Source organism: Diabrotica undecimpunctata, chromosome 4, assembly GCF_040954645.1.
Source record: "Diabrotica undecimpunctata isolate CICGRU chromosome 4, icDiaUnde3, whole genome shotgun sequence".
In the NCBI taxonomy this organism is placed as follows: domain Eukaryota; kingdom Metazoa; phylum Arthropoda; class Insecta; order Coleoptera; family Chrysomelidae; genus Diabrotica; species Diabrotica undecimpunctata.
This window is the reverse complement of record NC_092806.1, coordinates 31,932,287-31,947,440: the sequence shown is the minus strand read 5'-3', so window position 1 is coordinate 31,947,440 and position 15,154 is coordinate 31,932,287. Positions and strand designations below refer to the sequence as shown.

At 32.0% G+C, this 15,154-nt stretch overlaps 1 protein-coding gene across 1 annotated transcript in view; it reads left to right on the top strand.

Annotated features, from left to right (window-relative positions):
• The window catches only part of Dhc1 (dynein axonemal heavy chain 1), a 283,979-nt gene that overhangs the window by 35,526 nt on the left and 233,299 nt on the right, over window positions 1-15,154 (top strand). Inside the window, exons 2-6 of the mRNA XM_072529291.1 lie at window positions 5,362-5,499; window positions 5,759-6,043; window positions 9,300-9,489; window positions 13,563-13,766; window positions 14,485-14,729. Of these exons, the coding sequence (XP_072385392.1) occupies window positions 5,362-5,499; window positions 5,759-6,043; window positions 9,300-9,489; window positions 13,563-13,766; window positions 14,485-14,729 (1,062 nt within the window). The remainder of the gene's footprint in view (window positions 1-5,361; window positions 5,500-5,758; window positions 6,044-9,299; window positions 9,490-13,562; window positions 13,767-14,484; window positions 14,730-15,154) is intronic.

The following is a 15,154-nucleotide window of genomic DNA, read 5'->3' as shown; positions in this document are numbered from 1 at the left end:
GAGAGGCGACAACACAAACAAAAGTCGATGCAGGAAAGGAATATCAGAGAAGATCGCTGGGAATGAAATATTAGAAAACGATAACATCGAGGAAACCTGAGAAAAACTCAAAAATAACATAATTAAAGCAGCAACAGAATCACTTGGAGAGAAGAAAGTAACGAACACTAACATATCAAAAAAGAAAACACTATGGTTTAGAGAGGAAGTGAAGACAAAATGTGAAGATAAGAAGAAAGCCTTTTTACAATACAGAACACAACAGGCATGCAACCATTATAAGCGAATCCTGCTCTGTTATTTGTATATATTTGATTATTAAATTCAAAGTAGTCCTGGTTTATGCAAATTTCAAAAAGATATAATTTTCAGATGTAATGATTGGATTTGTAATATTATGGTCTAAAAGGTGTTTTACCATAACAAAAGATTCTGTAAGAGGAATAATCGGAAAAAGATTTTTTACGTCAAATGAAATTAATTTGGAGTTGTGTGTAATTTAGGTGAACATTTAGTGTATTCTAAAATAATCCCTAACGGTTTTTTTGAAAGTATATATGACGGAGTTGTATAAAAAAAAACTGCAGCTCTTATTGAGTTATCAGGTTTGTGTAGTTTAATAAAAGAGTATAATTTAGGAGGCTGTGGATTTATAATCTTAAGGTATTTTTGTTCTATTGAATTTACTATTGATTTAATATTTTCTAAGGCTAGTTTAATTTGTTTTTGATACTTTTCCGTCGGATCTTTGTTTACCGTTTTATTATTTTGATTATTCAATTAGTCAAACACATAAAAAAGAAAGGAATAACACCAGCTTTTAGAACAAAGAACAACTTAGGCAAATATATTAAAAACAACAAGAGCTAAAATAAAAAGGACTTACACAGTGGTGTATTTAACCATAAATGTATCGACTGCCCAAAAACTTACATTGGTCAAACTAGTAGGACTTTTAACAAACGTATAGCAGAACATAAAAAGGGCTTTCAATAATAGAAAAATAGATTCTACATAGGCACTTTACCTTCTAGATCATATTCATTCTTTTAATGACGAATTTCAAATTCTTCACATCCAAAATAAAGGCCTTAATCTATCTTTATTAGAATCTATGAAAACTAACAAATTAAAAAATACAGTCATAATTCTGAATGACCAACTTGAGACAACCAGTTCTCCCCTCATCAACCTATTCAGTTAAAGACTATAAAGTGTAACACATACCAAAAATAGATCACTTGAGAAAAGCACTCTGCTGAAACAGCTGTAGTGATAAGATATTATAATAGATTTTGTGGAAGTTTTGAAAACGAATTTTTCCGTGGTTTTTTGTTATATAAAATGAATTTCCAGCAAGTAACGGTCGAATCCATCATTTAAGTCTACTTATGCTCATTTGGAAATTAAACTAAGGCTTTTTAAAAATTTATTTATTTTTTTATTTATCCTATTTATTACAGTTTTATCTTTCTTGTATTTTTGAACCTCTGCTTCATTATTCTACTTGGCTTCTACTTTTAATGGCTGTACAAGTCAGAAAACGGCTTTAGTAGTTGTATTTAATGATTATTTTGGGTTTACTTTAGATTAGACTTAACAATATTTTCTATATTATTTCTGTCATAAGACACACCACTTGCTGCCTTTCAGTTTATCCATTCAAACCTAATTCTACTACATGCATCTTCATCTTATTTCCCCATTACTCTGGAATTCCGATTCTAGGTACTTAAAACTATTTTCTTTCACAACCATGTCACCATAAAAATGTATCATTACAGTTATTTTATTTGTAGTAAGTATATCTTTAAATGAACATTCTAAATACTCTGTTTTTGTAAAAATAAGTTTTAAATATTTTTCCTTAAGACCTTGTTTCCACTACTCCAGTTTTTGTTCGAAGTCGCTTTCAATATTTCTTATTAACACTACATCACCAGAATACATTAAGCACTAGGAAATGCTATCATGTAGTGGATGTCATTCTATAGAACAAAAATGAAAATAATTTTTTTTTTATTTTTAAATACATAATTACAATCTACTTTAAACAGTACATTGAGTAATTAGTAAATGTAATGACAATATTGACTTGATTTGGGTACCGTCCAGCGATAGTTCTCCATTTTCACCTATGTAACCAGGTCTTCTGGCCAAGTCCTCTTCAGTCTTCATTCCTCCATTGGTGGCTGATATAATTCACTAATAATTTGGCTGTGCTAAGTTGAATTAAAAGTTTTTGCCTTATTGGCATGAAGTGATATGGCATCTTTTACGGTTGGTGCTCCAAGGTCATTGTGGATGGTTGAATTGCTAACATACCAAGGGGCGTTAGCTATCATACGCAGTGTTTTTGATTGGAAGGTCCGCAAAATTTTTGTGTTTGAAGGCTTACGCCGTAAGTTCATATTGGTTTTAGTATGACTGTAAATCAGTATTTTATTCTCCAATGACAGTTGTGACTTTCTGCCAAGTAACTAATTCATGTGTTTTAATTTTATATTTTTTTGGCGTTAATGTGTTGCTTCCAGATCAGCTTTCGGTCCAAATGCAACCCAAGATATTTCACAACGTCTCTAGCAGGAAAGGGGGCATTGATTGGACTAACTTGTAGACAAGTGCGCATTCTTGTTGTAAATGTGATTTGGGCTGATTTTTTGTTATTGACTTTAATTTTTCATTTTGTCAACCAATTATCTACTGTATGCAAGTAATTTTACAGCTTTTCAGATGCTATGTCTGGGTCTTTGTTTGAAAGTCGCCTCAGTGACGTCATCTGTAATAGGTATGTCAGCATTAAAGATTAGGTACAGGAAGGGACCGAGGACACTTCCCTGAGGAACTCCGAATTGAATTGAGTGATAGGTTGAGAAATCAGTATTGATTTTTACTTGTAATGAACGTTCGTTAATATAGGACTTTAATATAAGGTACATATCGCTTGGCAGTTAAGATTTTAATTTATGTAGCAAACCGTTGTGCCAGACTTTATCAAAACCTTGCTGAGTATCGAGAAATATTGAGGCACAAATAGTCTTTTCTTCCAAACTTTTCTTGATTTTATTTACTATTCTATGACACTCATGAAGCTAAAAGTTCTTTGTTTCCAACTCTACTTTTGTGATGTAAAAGCTGTGGAGTTGGTGTGGATACGAATGAAAGATTATGCGACTAACACAATAAAACATATAAAATAAACGATGGTCTTTTTAAAAGTTCAAAAGCGTCCTCTCAAAAATAAAAAAAAGTCAGTTATTACCATTATTTACACACTCATCTTTTCCAATGTCAAAACGTTTATCTTTATTTATCTTTTATTAAATACGCGTTTTAAAGAGTATGTAAACTTTACTATTGTATTGTGCGATCAAACTGGGAATTGTGAAAGAAAATAGAGAGTTACTTTGGTAATAGAATTTTAGTAATCACCTGTAAAATTATGAGGATCATTCTTAGAGACATTTTGAGCTGTCAACATTAAAAACTACACCATAGTATTTTATGGGCTCGGTTGCCTTTACTATAACTTGCGATATCTTAGTATTAACTTGTGATGAATTGGTCTACAATCATGGTAACTAGAGTAAGGCTAACACTAAGTTGTAAGTCCGCATTATTTTCATTTCCTCATGATATCTCGTTTTGTTTAAATTATATTTTTTTTTGTGTTTCTTTCTTCGTCTTCTTGTGCCACTCCTATCGGAGATTGGAAATCATCAAGGCTATCCTGACCTTGTTTACAGCTGACCTAAATTGTTCATTAGTGAAAATTTGTGTTTATTCCTTTAAAATGTAAGAAGATTAGCAAGTAAAGGTATCTTTTGAAGTTATTGATGTCTCATTTTTTATTTTATACACGGTATACACAGTGTCCACTTCGGCACCATATGGGAAACTTTTTTTATTTTTAGTTTTATGAACAAAAGTTATTCTTTATAAAAAGTGCTGCATGCTATAAAACTTAAAATACAGTCATCAAATATTAAATTGTTTCACGCATACGCGGTTTGTCAAAAAATATGAATTTGAATGTGTTACGTAAAAGTTTGCCTTCCAATTTAGGCTATTTATTATGTAAAAAAAGGGCTACAAGGAATTATAAATTTTAATTGGTTTTATTATTTTATATGGTCCCCCAATGAACCCCCAAATATGAAAAACCGCAGAGTGCTATCATTTAGAGGGGTACGTTTTTGAGAAAGCAGTTTTGTCCCTATGCACTAAGGTGCGTTTGGGTTAATTCTATGCAGTTTTCGTACACATATATCTACGGAAAAGTTGTTCACCTTTTAAAGTAAAAAATTTTTTTGTCAAAAATATATTCAAAAAAAGAAGCAAAAAAAAACAAGAACACAAGTGAATTTTTGTCCCATAACTTTTTTTTCACGAAGGTATAGATAGAGGATTTGTTTAACATCAAAAAACTCTTCCCCTTCTTCTTCAAAATGACGTTTGATAAAAATATTAAGAATTTACAGTATCCCAGATAACATTTTTCAAATTTCGCAACTCACACCGATTTTTAGCCATTTTCCCAAGCATTGTTCTATAAATTTTTTCTATGCAGTTTTAGATATATGCAGTAGTATATTTAATTGAAAGAAAAATTAATTTTCTTTAAAAATTGATGGTAAAAAATCGATAGCTTTTGATCAGAGTGTCTTATCGACAAAAAGTTAAATGGATTTTAATTTTCGCATGCAATTTTTGCATTTTACCGTAAATGGCAAAAATTGTTAAAAGTATAAATTTTTGAAGAACCATATCCTGCTTAAAATTAGTTTTAGAGTCTATTTATTGTATTGCATATACCTAAATTCCGTAGAAAAGAGTTATAGAAAAACTTTTGCGAAACAATTAGGGAATATGCTGTGAGTTGCGTACTTTGAAAAATCCTAAACTTTTACCAAATGTCATTTGGAATAGGAAAGATAAAAGTTTCTTTTTCTGTTATTCAATGCCTACACCTATATGCTTGTGGAAAAAGTTATGGGACAAAATCACATGTGTTCCTGTTTTTTCCGAGTTTTGAATATAGCTGCTATTGAAGACGGCGTTAGTCCTACGAGGCAGTCAAACAATAGCTGTGAAATATTTTTTCCATAGAATCAGTCTCTGTTGTTTAATAAATTGAAACCCCTACCGTGGCCAATTATACTGAATCTCGCAGTGTGCCTAATGGAGTCAAACCTTTTTTGTTATTACCTTCTAGAAATATTTGAAATGAAATAAATCAGAAACTCCAAGAACTATAATTGAAAGTATATAAATATAACGGAGTCATTATAATCAAAAATAAAATTTATTGAACCAAAAAATATCAAATTTATTATAAATATTTTCATATTTTAATTCTAGAGACGCCGCGAAGAATGCGAGCGCAAAGCGAGAAGGGGGGAGATGGACCCCCGTTTGGAGTTCACATTTCAACTCCTTATGGATGCCACATCTCTACCAAGAAACGAAATTATGGACCACGTTTTCGAAGGTGATATGGTGAGTTTATTTACAAATATATGTATACAATTATTTTCTCCTAAATAACTGTACATACTTCAATACAAAATTTTGTAGTGTATATTCCATTAGAAATTATTTATATTTTATAGTACATTATAACAGTAAAGACTAGTACATAATTAGCAGAAAATGTAAGTTATTCATTAGATTTGAAATTTTACTCAAATTTTAAATATAGCATTTTGTTTTTGTACTATACCTACCTACTGTAAATTTTTTGCTTTTTTTATTTCAGTTGGATGAAATTAACCAACTCTTTCTTCCTCACATGAAAACAAAGCTTTTATGGTTCTATCAAGATATGGAAGAGGCAAATCCGGAACCTGTGGTGGATCCCAACAAACCTAGTACTAGCAGACAGCTTCAACCTACTTCCAGCCGACAAAATTTGATTCAACAACATACATATAAAAAGAAGTTATTTCTGACTGATGGGATCGGTGTACCCCTTACAGGAACACTGATTTACATATATAGGACGAATAGTAGCAAACAGCTACCAGAAGAAGGATTTCAAAAGGTTTGCAATTTTTATTATAAATATACATATATATATATATATATATATATATATATATATATATATATATATATATATATATATGTGAATTATTAATTATAAGATTTGTTTGATATAGCAAAAATAGCCCGATATATGTAGCAAAAATATATGGAATATATGGTCGACTTTTCTAGTAGTACCGACAGCCAACATCGGTATGGAGTAGCAATTAATGTCAGTAAGAAAAGTTGCAAAATCAGTTGCTGGCTTTATATCAATATCGGAAAGAATTATGCTAATACAAATGATGACAACTCATGAAAAATTAAACCTTATTCAGATTTATGCGCCAACCGCCGATAAAACAGAGGAAGAAATTAAAAAATTTTACGATGACCTTCAAAAAACCCTACAAAATACAACATCTAGAGATATAACAATAGTCATGGGTGATTTTAACGCCAAAGTTAGAGAAGGGAGATGTGAGTCTTCTGTAGGACCATATGGACTCCGTATTCGAAATGAGAGAGGAGAACGCCTTATAGAATTCTGCCTAGAACCTAATCTTGCGGTAATGAATACTTTCTTCAAACTGCCTAAACGACGCCTTTACACTTAGAAATCGCCAGTTGACAAGGTCGATAAAATCGTTAAAAACGAAATTGACTTTATTTTAATAAACCAAAGATACCGAAACGCAATACAATCGGTGAAAGCGTACCCAGGTGCAGACGTGGCGTCGGACCACAATCTTCTTGTAGCAAAATTTCAACTTCACTTAAATAAGATACAAAAAAGCTACAAATGTTATAAACTAAACATACAAAAATTAGAATCAGAAGACGTCAAAGAAAAACTAAAACAAGAAATTAATGCAAACCTAGAATCCACATCGGAATCAATAATGGTGATGTAGAATAACAGTGGCAATTCTTTAAAAATGCAATTATCAAACCAAGTCACAAAAAGCTCACCACAACCAGATGCAAGAAAGGAGATTGGATGACAGAAGAAATCTTGGAAATAATGGAGGACCGAAGAAGGCAAAAGAATATTAACATAACTCAGTATCAACAGCTGCATAATCAAATAAAAAGGAAAATAAGAGAAGTTAAAGAGACTTATTTCGCTGGAAAATGCCAAGAAATAGAAGACTTACAAAACAAATATGATAACTTCAATTTCCATAAGAAAGTTAAAGAATTAGCTGGGGTAGCAAAACAAAAATCCCCAAGCATACTAATGGACAAACAAGGAAACATTTTAGTGGAGACAGAACAAAAATTAGGAAGATGGAAAGAATATATAAAGAAATTATTCCATGACCAGAGCCGGGAAAATACATATGAAGATAATCAGAGTAAAGACGAGGCACCCGAAATAACAGAATAAATAAAGTCAGAAATTATGCATGTAGTAAAGTACATGAAAAATAATAAAGCTGCTAGTCCAGATGAAATACCAAGTGAATTGCTAAAACTGGTCAATGAAAAAAACATAGATCTTTTAGTCCAATTACTGAACACAATCTATTCCACAGGAATCATTCCACGTGAAATCCTGACATCAACATTTATTTGTCTACCAAAGAAAGTAAATGCCAAAGAATGTAGTGATTATCTAACGATCAGTCTAATGTCACATACCTTAAAAACCCTACTAAAAATCATCCATAATAGAATATACGCTAAGCTGGAGATGGATGTGATTCCCAGTTTGGATTTTGGAATGGAATGGACAAGAGAGGCACTATTTTCTTTTAACGTGCTGATCTTAAGATGTTTGGATGGTAATCGAGATCTTAATGTATGCTTTATAGACTACAACAAGGCATTCGATAAGGTAAATCATGACCGACTTATAGAAATACTCAAAAACAAGAATCTGGATGTGAGGAATGTAACATTGATATCAAATTTATACTACAGCCAACGATCAAATGTGAAAATTGAAAGAGAGGTGTCAGAAGAAGTGGAGATAAGGAGAGGGCTCAGGCAAGGTTGCATACTGTCGCCGTTACTGTTTAATGCTTATTCTAAAGAAATCATACAATAAACTTTGGTAACCGAGACAGTCGACATAAAAGTGAACGGAAGTTTAATTAACAACATTAGGAATGTCGACGATGCAGTCATAATAGCTGACAACTTGGAAGACTTAGAAAGAATAATGAACAAAATATTAAGATATAGTGGAGAATATGGACTCTCTCTTAACATCAAAAAAACCAAATTCATGAAAATTAGGAAGAACAACAATACAAACGAAATATTAACGGTAGGCGGCCAGCAGATTGAGAGAGTAAAAAGATATACTTAGGAACGATAATTACAGAAAATAACGATTATACTGCAGAAATAAGAGTCAGAATTGAAAAAGCTCGTGCCAACTTCGTGAAAATAAATAAAGACTTTATGCAACAAAGATTTGACATTCGCTAGCCCTCAGAATAAGACTAATTAAATGCCATGTACACAGTGTACTCTACTATGGAGCTGAATCATGGACATTAAACCGGAATATAATAAATCGTCTTAACGCGTTTGAAATGTAGACACTTAGAAGATTGTTAAGGATTCCAGCGGTAGATAGAGTCACGAATACAGAAGTGTTAAGGAGAATAGGCGGAGAGAGGGAAATGGAAAATACAATAAAAGAAAGGAAATTGCAATATCTCGGACATGTGAACATGTGATGAGACAAAGAGACAAAAAAAAGAAACATCAATCTTGAAACTCATAATTCAAGGAAAAGTAGAGGTTAGGAGAAGCGTAAGAAGAAGACGCGTTTCCTGGTTGAAGAACACTTGACACTGACGCGTCAAAGACTAAAAGTGGAGTTGGATGTTCTGTTACCACTCTACAATATTTTTTATTGACCCTTATCTCTTTTAGTGCACATATATCTATATTTTTTTTCTACAGTTCTTTTGTAATTTTTCTTTCTCGCGTTAGTCGTTGTAATAAAATCATTCCTATTCCAAGGCATAATCCTGTTTCTATGAGCTGTATGGTTATAAGTCTATCAGTAGGGTGCTAACCTGGCTGTAGACCCCTCTTCCTTTATCCGGGCTTGGGACCGGCAACAGTTCTGTGGAGCTACTCGATCTACCTAGCTAAACTGCAGGCGGAGTTGTTTCTAATTATATATCCTGTAAATTGTAAACTATAAATAGTAATTAGTGCTAATGACCATAATATGTCACATGCACGTTAATTAAAATAATTTCTTATTAACGTATTGTTATATTATATTAACACTAAAATCGTTTTAGGATTTATTCTGTGGAATAATTGACTCAAAAAATGTAGGTTTGGTAACTAGTATTCAAAGAATTATTGAGTTTGTATTTATGGAAGCTTTAGCCCATCCGAGCTTGGATTGTGAAGACGATGCAGCTAGCTGCCCAATGGTAAAAAATAATCTTTTGCCTAATTTGAGATCCTTTTGTAGTGTTCTAAAAGGTAAGGAATGTGTTCAAGTTCTCATAGGCATTTATTTTTTTTTTATTTTGTTCTATATTTTGTTTACCTTTACAAGTATAACCTGAAAAGAGATTAGACCCAGAATGAATTTATTTCCCAATTACATTACTGGTTGTTTGGTATACCCTATTGTATTAGGTTTTAAATGTTGTTTCGAAGAAAATTATTGAAATATACTAAAACAGTGTTTGAACGAATTTCAAACGATTTTAATCATTTTTTAAACTAGTGGCTATCGCATAAACTATTAGTTAATGTTTTAAACGGTTCGGAGAATAAATATCGAATTCAAAAATATTTATGGCAAAAGCTGCCAGATGACGATCTGAATACTACAGAGGTATCAACTTCATAAATACCACGTTGAAAAACCAAAATTTTACAAGAATGAAGAAATCACAAGATAAGCGTAGCGGAGAACAAAATATTTTTACATAAGGAAGATCGTGTATATTATAGAGTACTTTTCGGATAAAACTATCCATCTTAAATAACTTTTAAAATTCTAATGTTTAGGAAAAGGGCAAAAATACGTCAATTAATATTTAATAGAGGAGACGTTATGTCACATTTAAGCTTGCTGGGAAAGGCACCTTCTCACCCACCATATCATCCCCTATTTTTTTTAATTAGAGGAGGCAGGGGTTGGTTGTCATAGATTCGCCTATTACATTTTCTTTAAGATTAGTATTACTTGCTTTAAAAAATGCGCATTATCATTAGATAAAGTGAACATTACTTCAATATTCCCTTTTTTCCTAGATCTCTAGATGTGTTCCAACATACTCATATAAAATAATAAGAGTAGCTATGTCAGTTTACCACGTGATTGGGGCAAATTGTCATAGCCCTTAGGGTAGGTTGGCATATAGGTATAAAACATAACTACATTTGAAAAATATGCAAAGGAACAGTAATCAATAATAGGTAGGTATATAAAATAATAAAAGCCGAAAAAATATAAGTAAATGTATTTACTAAGAAGGTATAAATTCAAACAACTTTATTTTTTTAATTAATAAAATAATTAGAAATCTGTATTTTTTGCGATTCTTTTCTATTTTCTAGCAGTAACTGCTACCTTCTTCTCCTGTGCCGCCTTTTTTTTTCTTCTAAAGCTTTTTTGATTGGTGTGTCTGTGTGTGTGGCTTCAGAATTGCAGTGTAACGTCTTTTTCTTCTTTGTTTGGTATTTGTTTTTCTGTCGCCAGCTTTAAGAAATGGTTTTAAGTTTGTCAATACATTGTGGCTGGAAGTTGATGGAAGGGCAGAGGCACCATCAGAAAATGATTTAGCCGATGTTTCGTTAACAGATGATATAGGCGTAGTTGTTGATACTGCACGGTACAATTTGGTATTTGATATTGTAGGAGAAATAGAATGTGAATTAACTTGAGTTGGCGGAGTAAATTAAATCGGCACGAGTGAAGAAGGATCACACTGCTTCAAAGACATATTTAAATCAGGTAGAGGATGGTTAATTGGCACAGTAACTTCATTTGAGAATCATGATTATCGAGCAATAATAACTCTGGTTTTGCTTTTGAACATCTTACGTTGTATATAAAAGGCTCTGCAAATTTTATAAAATGTGTCTCGGTCATCCATCCCGAGGGATTCGCATCACCTATACTGCCAGGTGGACCACTTCGAACAAAGCGCGCTCGATAGTTTTCCTAGGAAATATCAAATACGGAGGAATTGAATTGCCTGACGCTGAAACAGCATTGGCCAGTGTCACTAGGGTAACCCGTTCTGCAGATGTTATTCTGCCAATTTGTTTAAATCCTTTACGAGCCACTAATCTATCCAGTTTCTGTACGGTGATGATACGGGTTTCATCCATGTTATAAATGTCACTCGAAGTTAATTTCAACCGGTCTAAAAGTGTTTTAAGATTTTAAAAAAAATGTGACACATTGTGTTCATTACAACTTAAAGCTCTAGCTTGGCTAGTAGCCTCTGGAGTTCTGATGGATAATGTCTGTTTTTAAAAACGAAGTTAACCAATCAGGCTCTGCCATTTGGTTTGTAGACCAAGATGTTGGAACCGTAATATTAAGAGTATTAGCCTATTGAAAAGCGAACTTTCGAACCTGCTTTGTAGTAAGTCCATAATAAATATCAGATGAAGCTTTTAGATAGTCTCATAAAGCCTCTTCGTTTTTCATGTTAAAGATCTAAAACAATATATCGTAGTTATTACCTAAGAAAATTTGGACTCTTAAAAATATTTATACCTGTCTGTTCTTCTGATATCCTACATGCAGTACAAATGAAATTCCTCCAGGTTCCGTTTGCAGTATATTCGTTTTCATTTTTTTACAATATCATGCAAGAGTGCGCACGCCTATATAATAGTCTTCTAATAAACAACGTTCAAACTCAAGTTGTCGATAATATGAGCACGTACAGCTCGTTCCATAACGTCAGTAGGTATTTTTCCTCGCTCTGTTTTTCTTTTATAGGTTCGCATGGTTACGTTATCTGCAGATACTTAGATAATACTTTTGTTAAAAACAATCGATTTCATAGGGATATTCGGGACAGGTTGGCACAACGTGACAACCTGCCCCATTCATAAAATCCCAACCAACCCCGATGACGGGTTTTCAACTAAAATGACTAACACGTGTTTGCGAATTCATAAACTGTAAATTTGTTTACGTCAGATTAAAGACCTATCAATATACTTTTATACCATCATCACAGAAAATAACTTAAATGTTTGTACTAAATTATATTAAAAAAAGTGTACGACAAAATTACTCACCAAATGTAAAATCACAAATCAGCACTATATTTACTGGACAACTTCGACTGAAAGTATAGTAACACAAGCGCCAACGGTTTGTGCATGCACAGGTCGACGCGTTTATGTTTTACTATAAACGGCGCGTAGTTTAAATGCACAATGTCAACGTACCCCATATGACAACCAACCCCGGTCTCCCCTAATTTCACTTTTTTTTTATTTGATATTTGGATTCTTCTCTTTGTCCTGATTTCACAAATGTATAACACAATGCTTAAAGTGATTAGTACCTATATAAGAAACATAAATACAAAAGCAAGAAAACTGGATTGAAAAAAAAAATATTTTTTTAACAATTTTATTACAAACATTTAGAATAAACGTTTCTCTACCAAATTTTTTTACAATAATTGTTCAAAATGGCTGCCATTTACTTCAATAGAATAGTACAATCTATTTTGAAATTCCTCTCTGACATTTCTTAATACGTCTGCATTTAATTGTAGACATCCATCCTCTATTCTTGGTCGTAAATCATCCAGAGATTCTAGTTAAGTAGCATACATTTTTGTTTTTAAATACCCTCATAAGAAGAAGTCTAGGAGTGTTAAATTCGGTGACCTAGGTGGATAATCCTTCATCTGTTTTCTTCTACCTATTCAACGAGCGGGAAAAGTATCGTTTAAAAATTGTCGCACAGGTAAAGTGTAGAGGAGTTCCATCATGTTGAAATACAACCAAATCTTCGAAAAGTTTTTGTACTCTTGTTCTAATTTATGAAGAATTCGAAAGAAGATTTTGTTTACGAGTGTTTTTATTGCAAACTGACCCTGTTCTTCGAACTTTCTGCATCAGTTCAATCACATACCTACGAGTTGCATGTCTATTGTGGCGTGTTTCGTTAAAAATTCTAGCAGTAGCTCTTGCACAATTATTACTTTTGTAGTATAAATCTACAAATTCGATTCTTTTTTGCCAAGTGTAAATCATTTTAGCGATCAAATTGCATACCTATCAAAATACTCACCAATTTGTCATTGACCATTAAACGATTAAAATGAATGTCCAAATACCAAAAACCTTTGATAAAACTTTAATTAAAAGTGAAGTTTTTTGTTTCTTGGTATTTGAACGATCCAAGTTTCCATACAAAAGCCGAACTTCTTAATACAACTTTTGTTTTCTAATTATATATTAGTACATTTATTGATTTTTTCGTAAAATAACATTATCGTTTTATTTATCTATCTTAATTATTGTTTAAAGCAGATTAAAACTACAGAATTTGTTGTTTTTAGTGTGCGAGGAGGTATGCGGCGGAGGAAATTTATTCGACGATGGAAAAACGTTAATGGCGAATCAAGATCCCGACGATATCAAGGAACTAGCAAAACATTCCGATCAAACAGCCCCACTCGAGAATAGAGTGAAAGGCTGGATTAAGCGACTGGATGAAATTCTTAAAGAGAGCGAACAGATTAGAAGGGAAAACGATTCTTCAGGTGATTGACATGATTTTAAATTACTATAGTCGTAGATATACTGCAAGTAAATCACAAATCTCTCGTGTACACAATATTACTTTAAAAAACTCATATTAGCAAATTGTTGTTTCAATTTTACTGACAAAACTACAGATCTTAGGTTTTAGTTGTAAATGACTCATAAGAAATGTTTTTACACATATGTTATATTAATCATTTTTTGTCGATTTCCAAACTGTGAGTGCTACAAGAAATTATTTTAAAACCATATCAAGAAAAACAATATAAATATCTTTTTAAACGAAAAATAAAAAAAATGTTTAACAGAAAGAGGTACTAGAGCATATAATTAGCAGACAATATAATACAAAGATTCAATACAAAGAAATATAAAAACTATTGGTATAACAGCGACAAAGATAGCACCAGAAATGATAAAATCTGGAAGAAATTACATATAACAATTTATGATTATAAAAAATAAATTAATTTAATCTAGGGGAGCCATAAAGATTTTATAAAAAATCTGTTATAAGAATTTATAGACGCGTCTTTATTTTTTGACTACATCATCTCATAAAGTTTTGTTTGTTCTGGTAGATATAAGAGTAAGTAGAGTTGGCTTGGGACGCTAATGGTGCTTGTGTATTGGACAAATTTCTAAAACAGTTTTATTAGCATATATGAGGCACCCTCTTTCTAAATGCTGTTAGGTATATTAAAGTTTTCATTTTAGGACCTCAAGATGAATTAGAGTATTGGAAGAAGAGAGGCGCTCAATTCTCACAAATTGTAAACCAAGTCAGCTCGATGGAAGTACAGATGACTATTTTATGCTTGAAAATAGCCCACGCAAAAATAATAAAAGATTGGAGGGATACCGATAAGAAGATTACGTTTTGCTACAATGAAGCTAAAGATAATGCAAAGTTTATTCAAGCTCTTGAAACTAAGTGTCATTCTTTATATTTAGATGATCCAGTAAGTATTTTTAGGTTAGGCATATGTTTTTAAATTTTGTAAAATACATGTTTTCTTATTATAGCTTTTAAAATTAAATACAAAGTGGTGTATATTATTTTTTTTGTCAAGTCCTTTATTTTAAAAAGGGTTGCGCTGAAAAAGCTTGAAGATGGTACTAAACGCATGCGAATACAACCTTTAAACAATCATATCTCGTTTAATTTTTAGTCTATAGAAATAAAAAAAAATTAAAATCCAAAATCAGTAAAAAAACCCTGTTTTTTGTATTCTAGCATTTTTTCTGTATCTGTTTTATTAGTTGTTGAAATATATTTTCAAAAATATATTTTTTGAGAAAATCCGAAAATAGTGTCTTTACTTTAAACTCAGATTTTTTTAAAACTAACACTAGAAAGTCGAAGGGGCCAATTTGGCCCCGATTG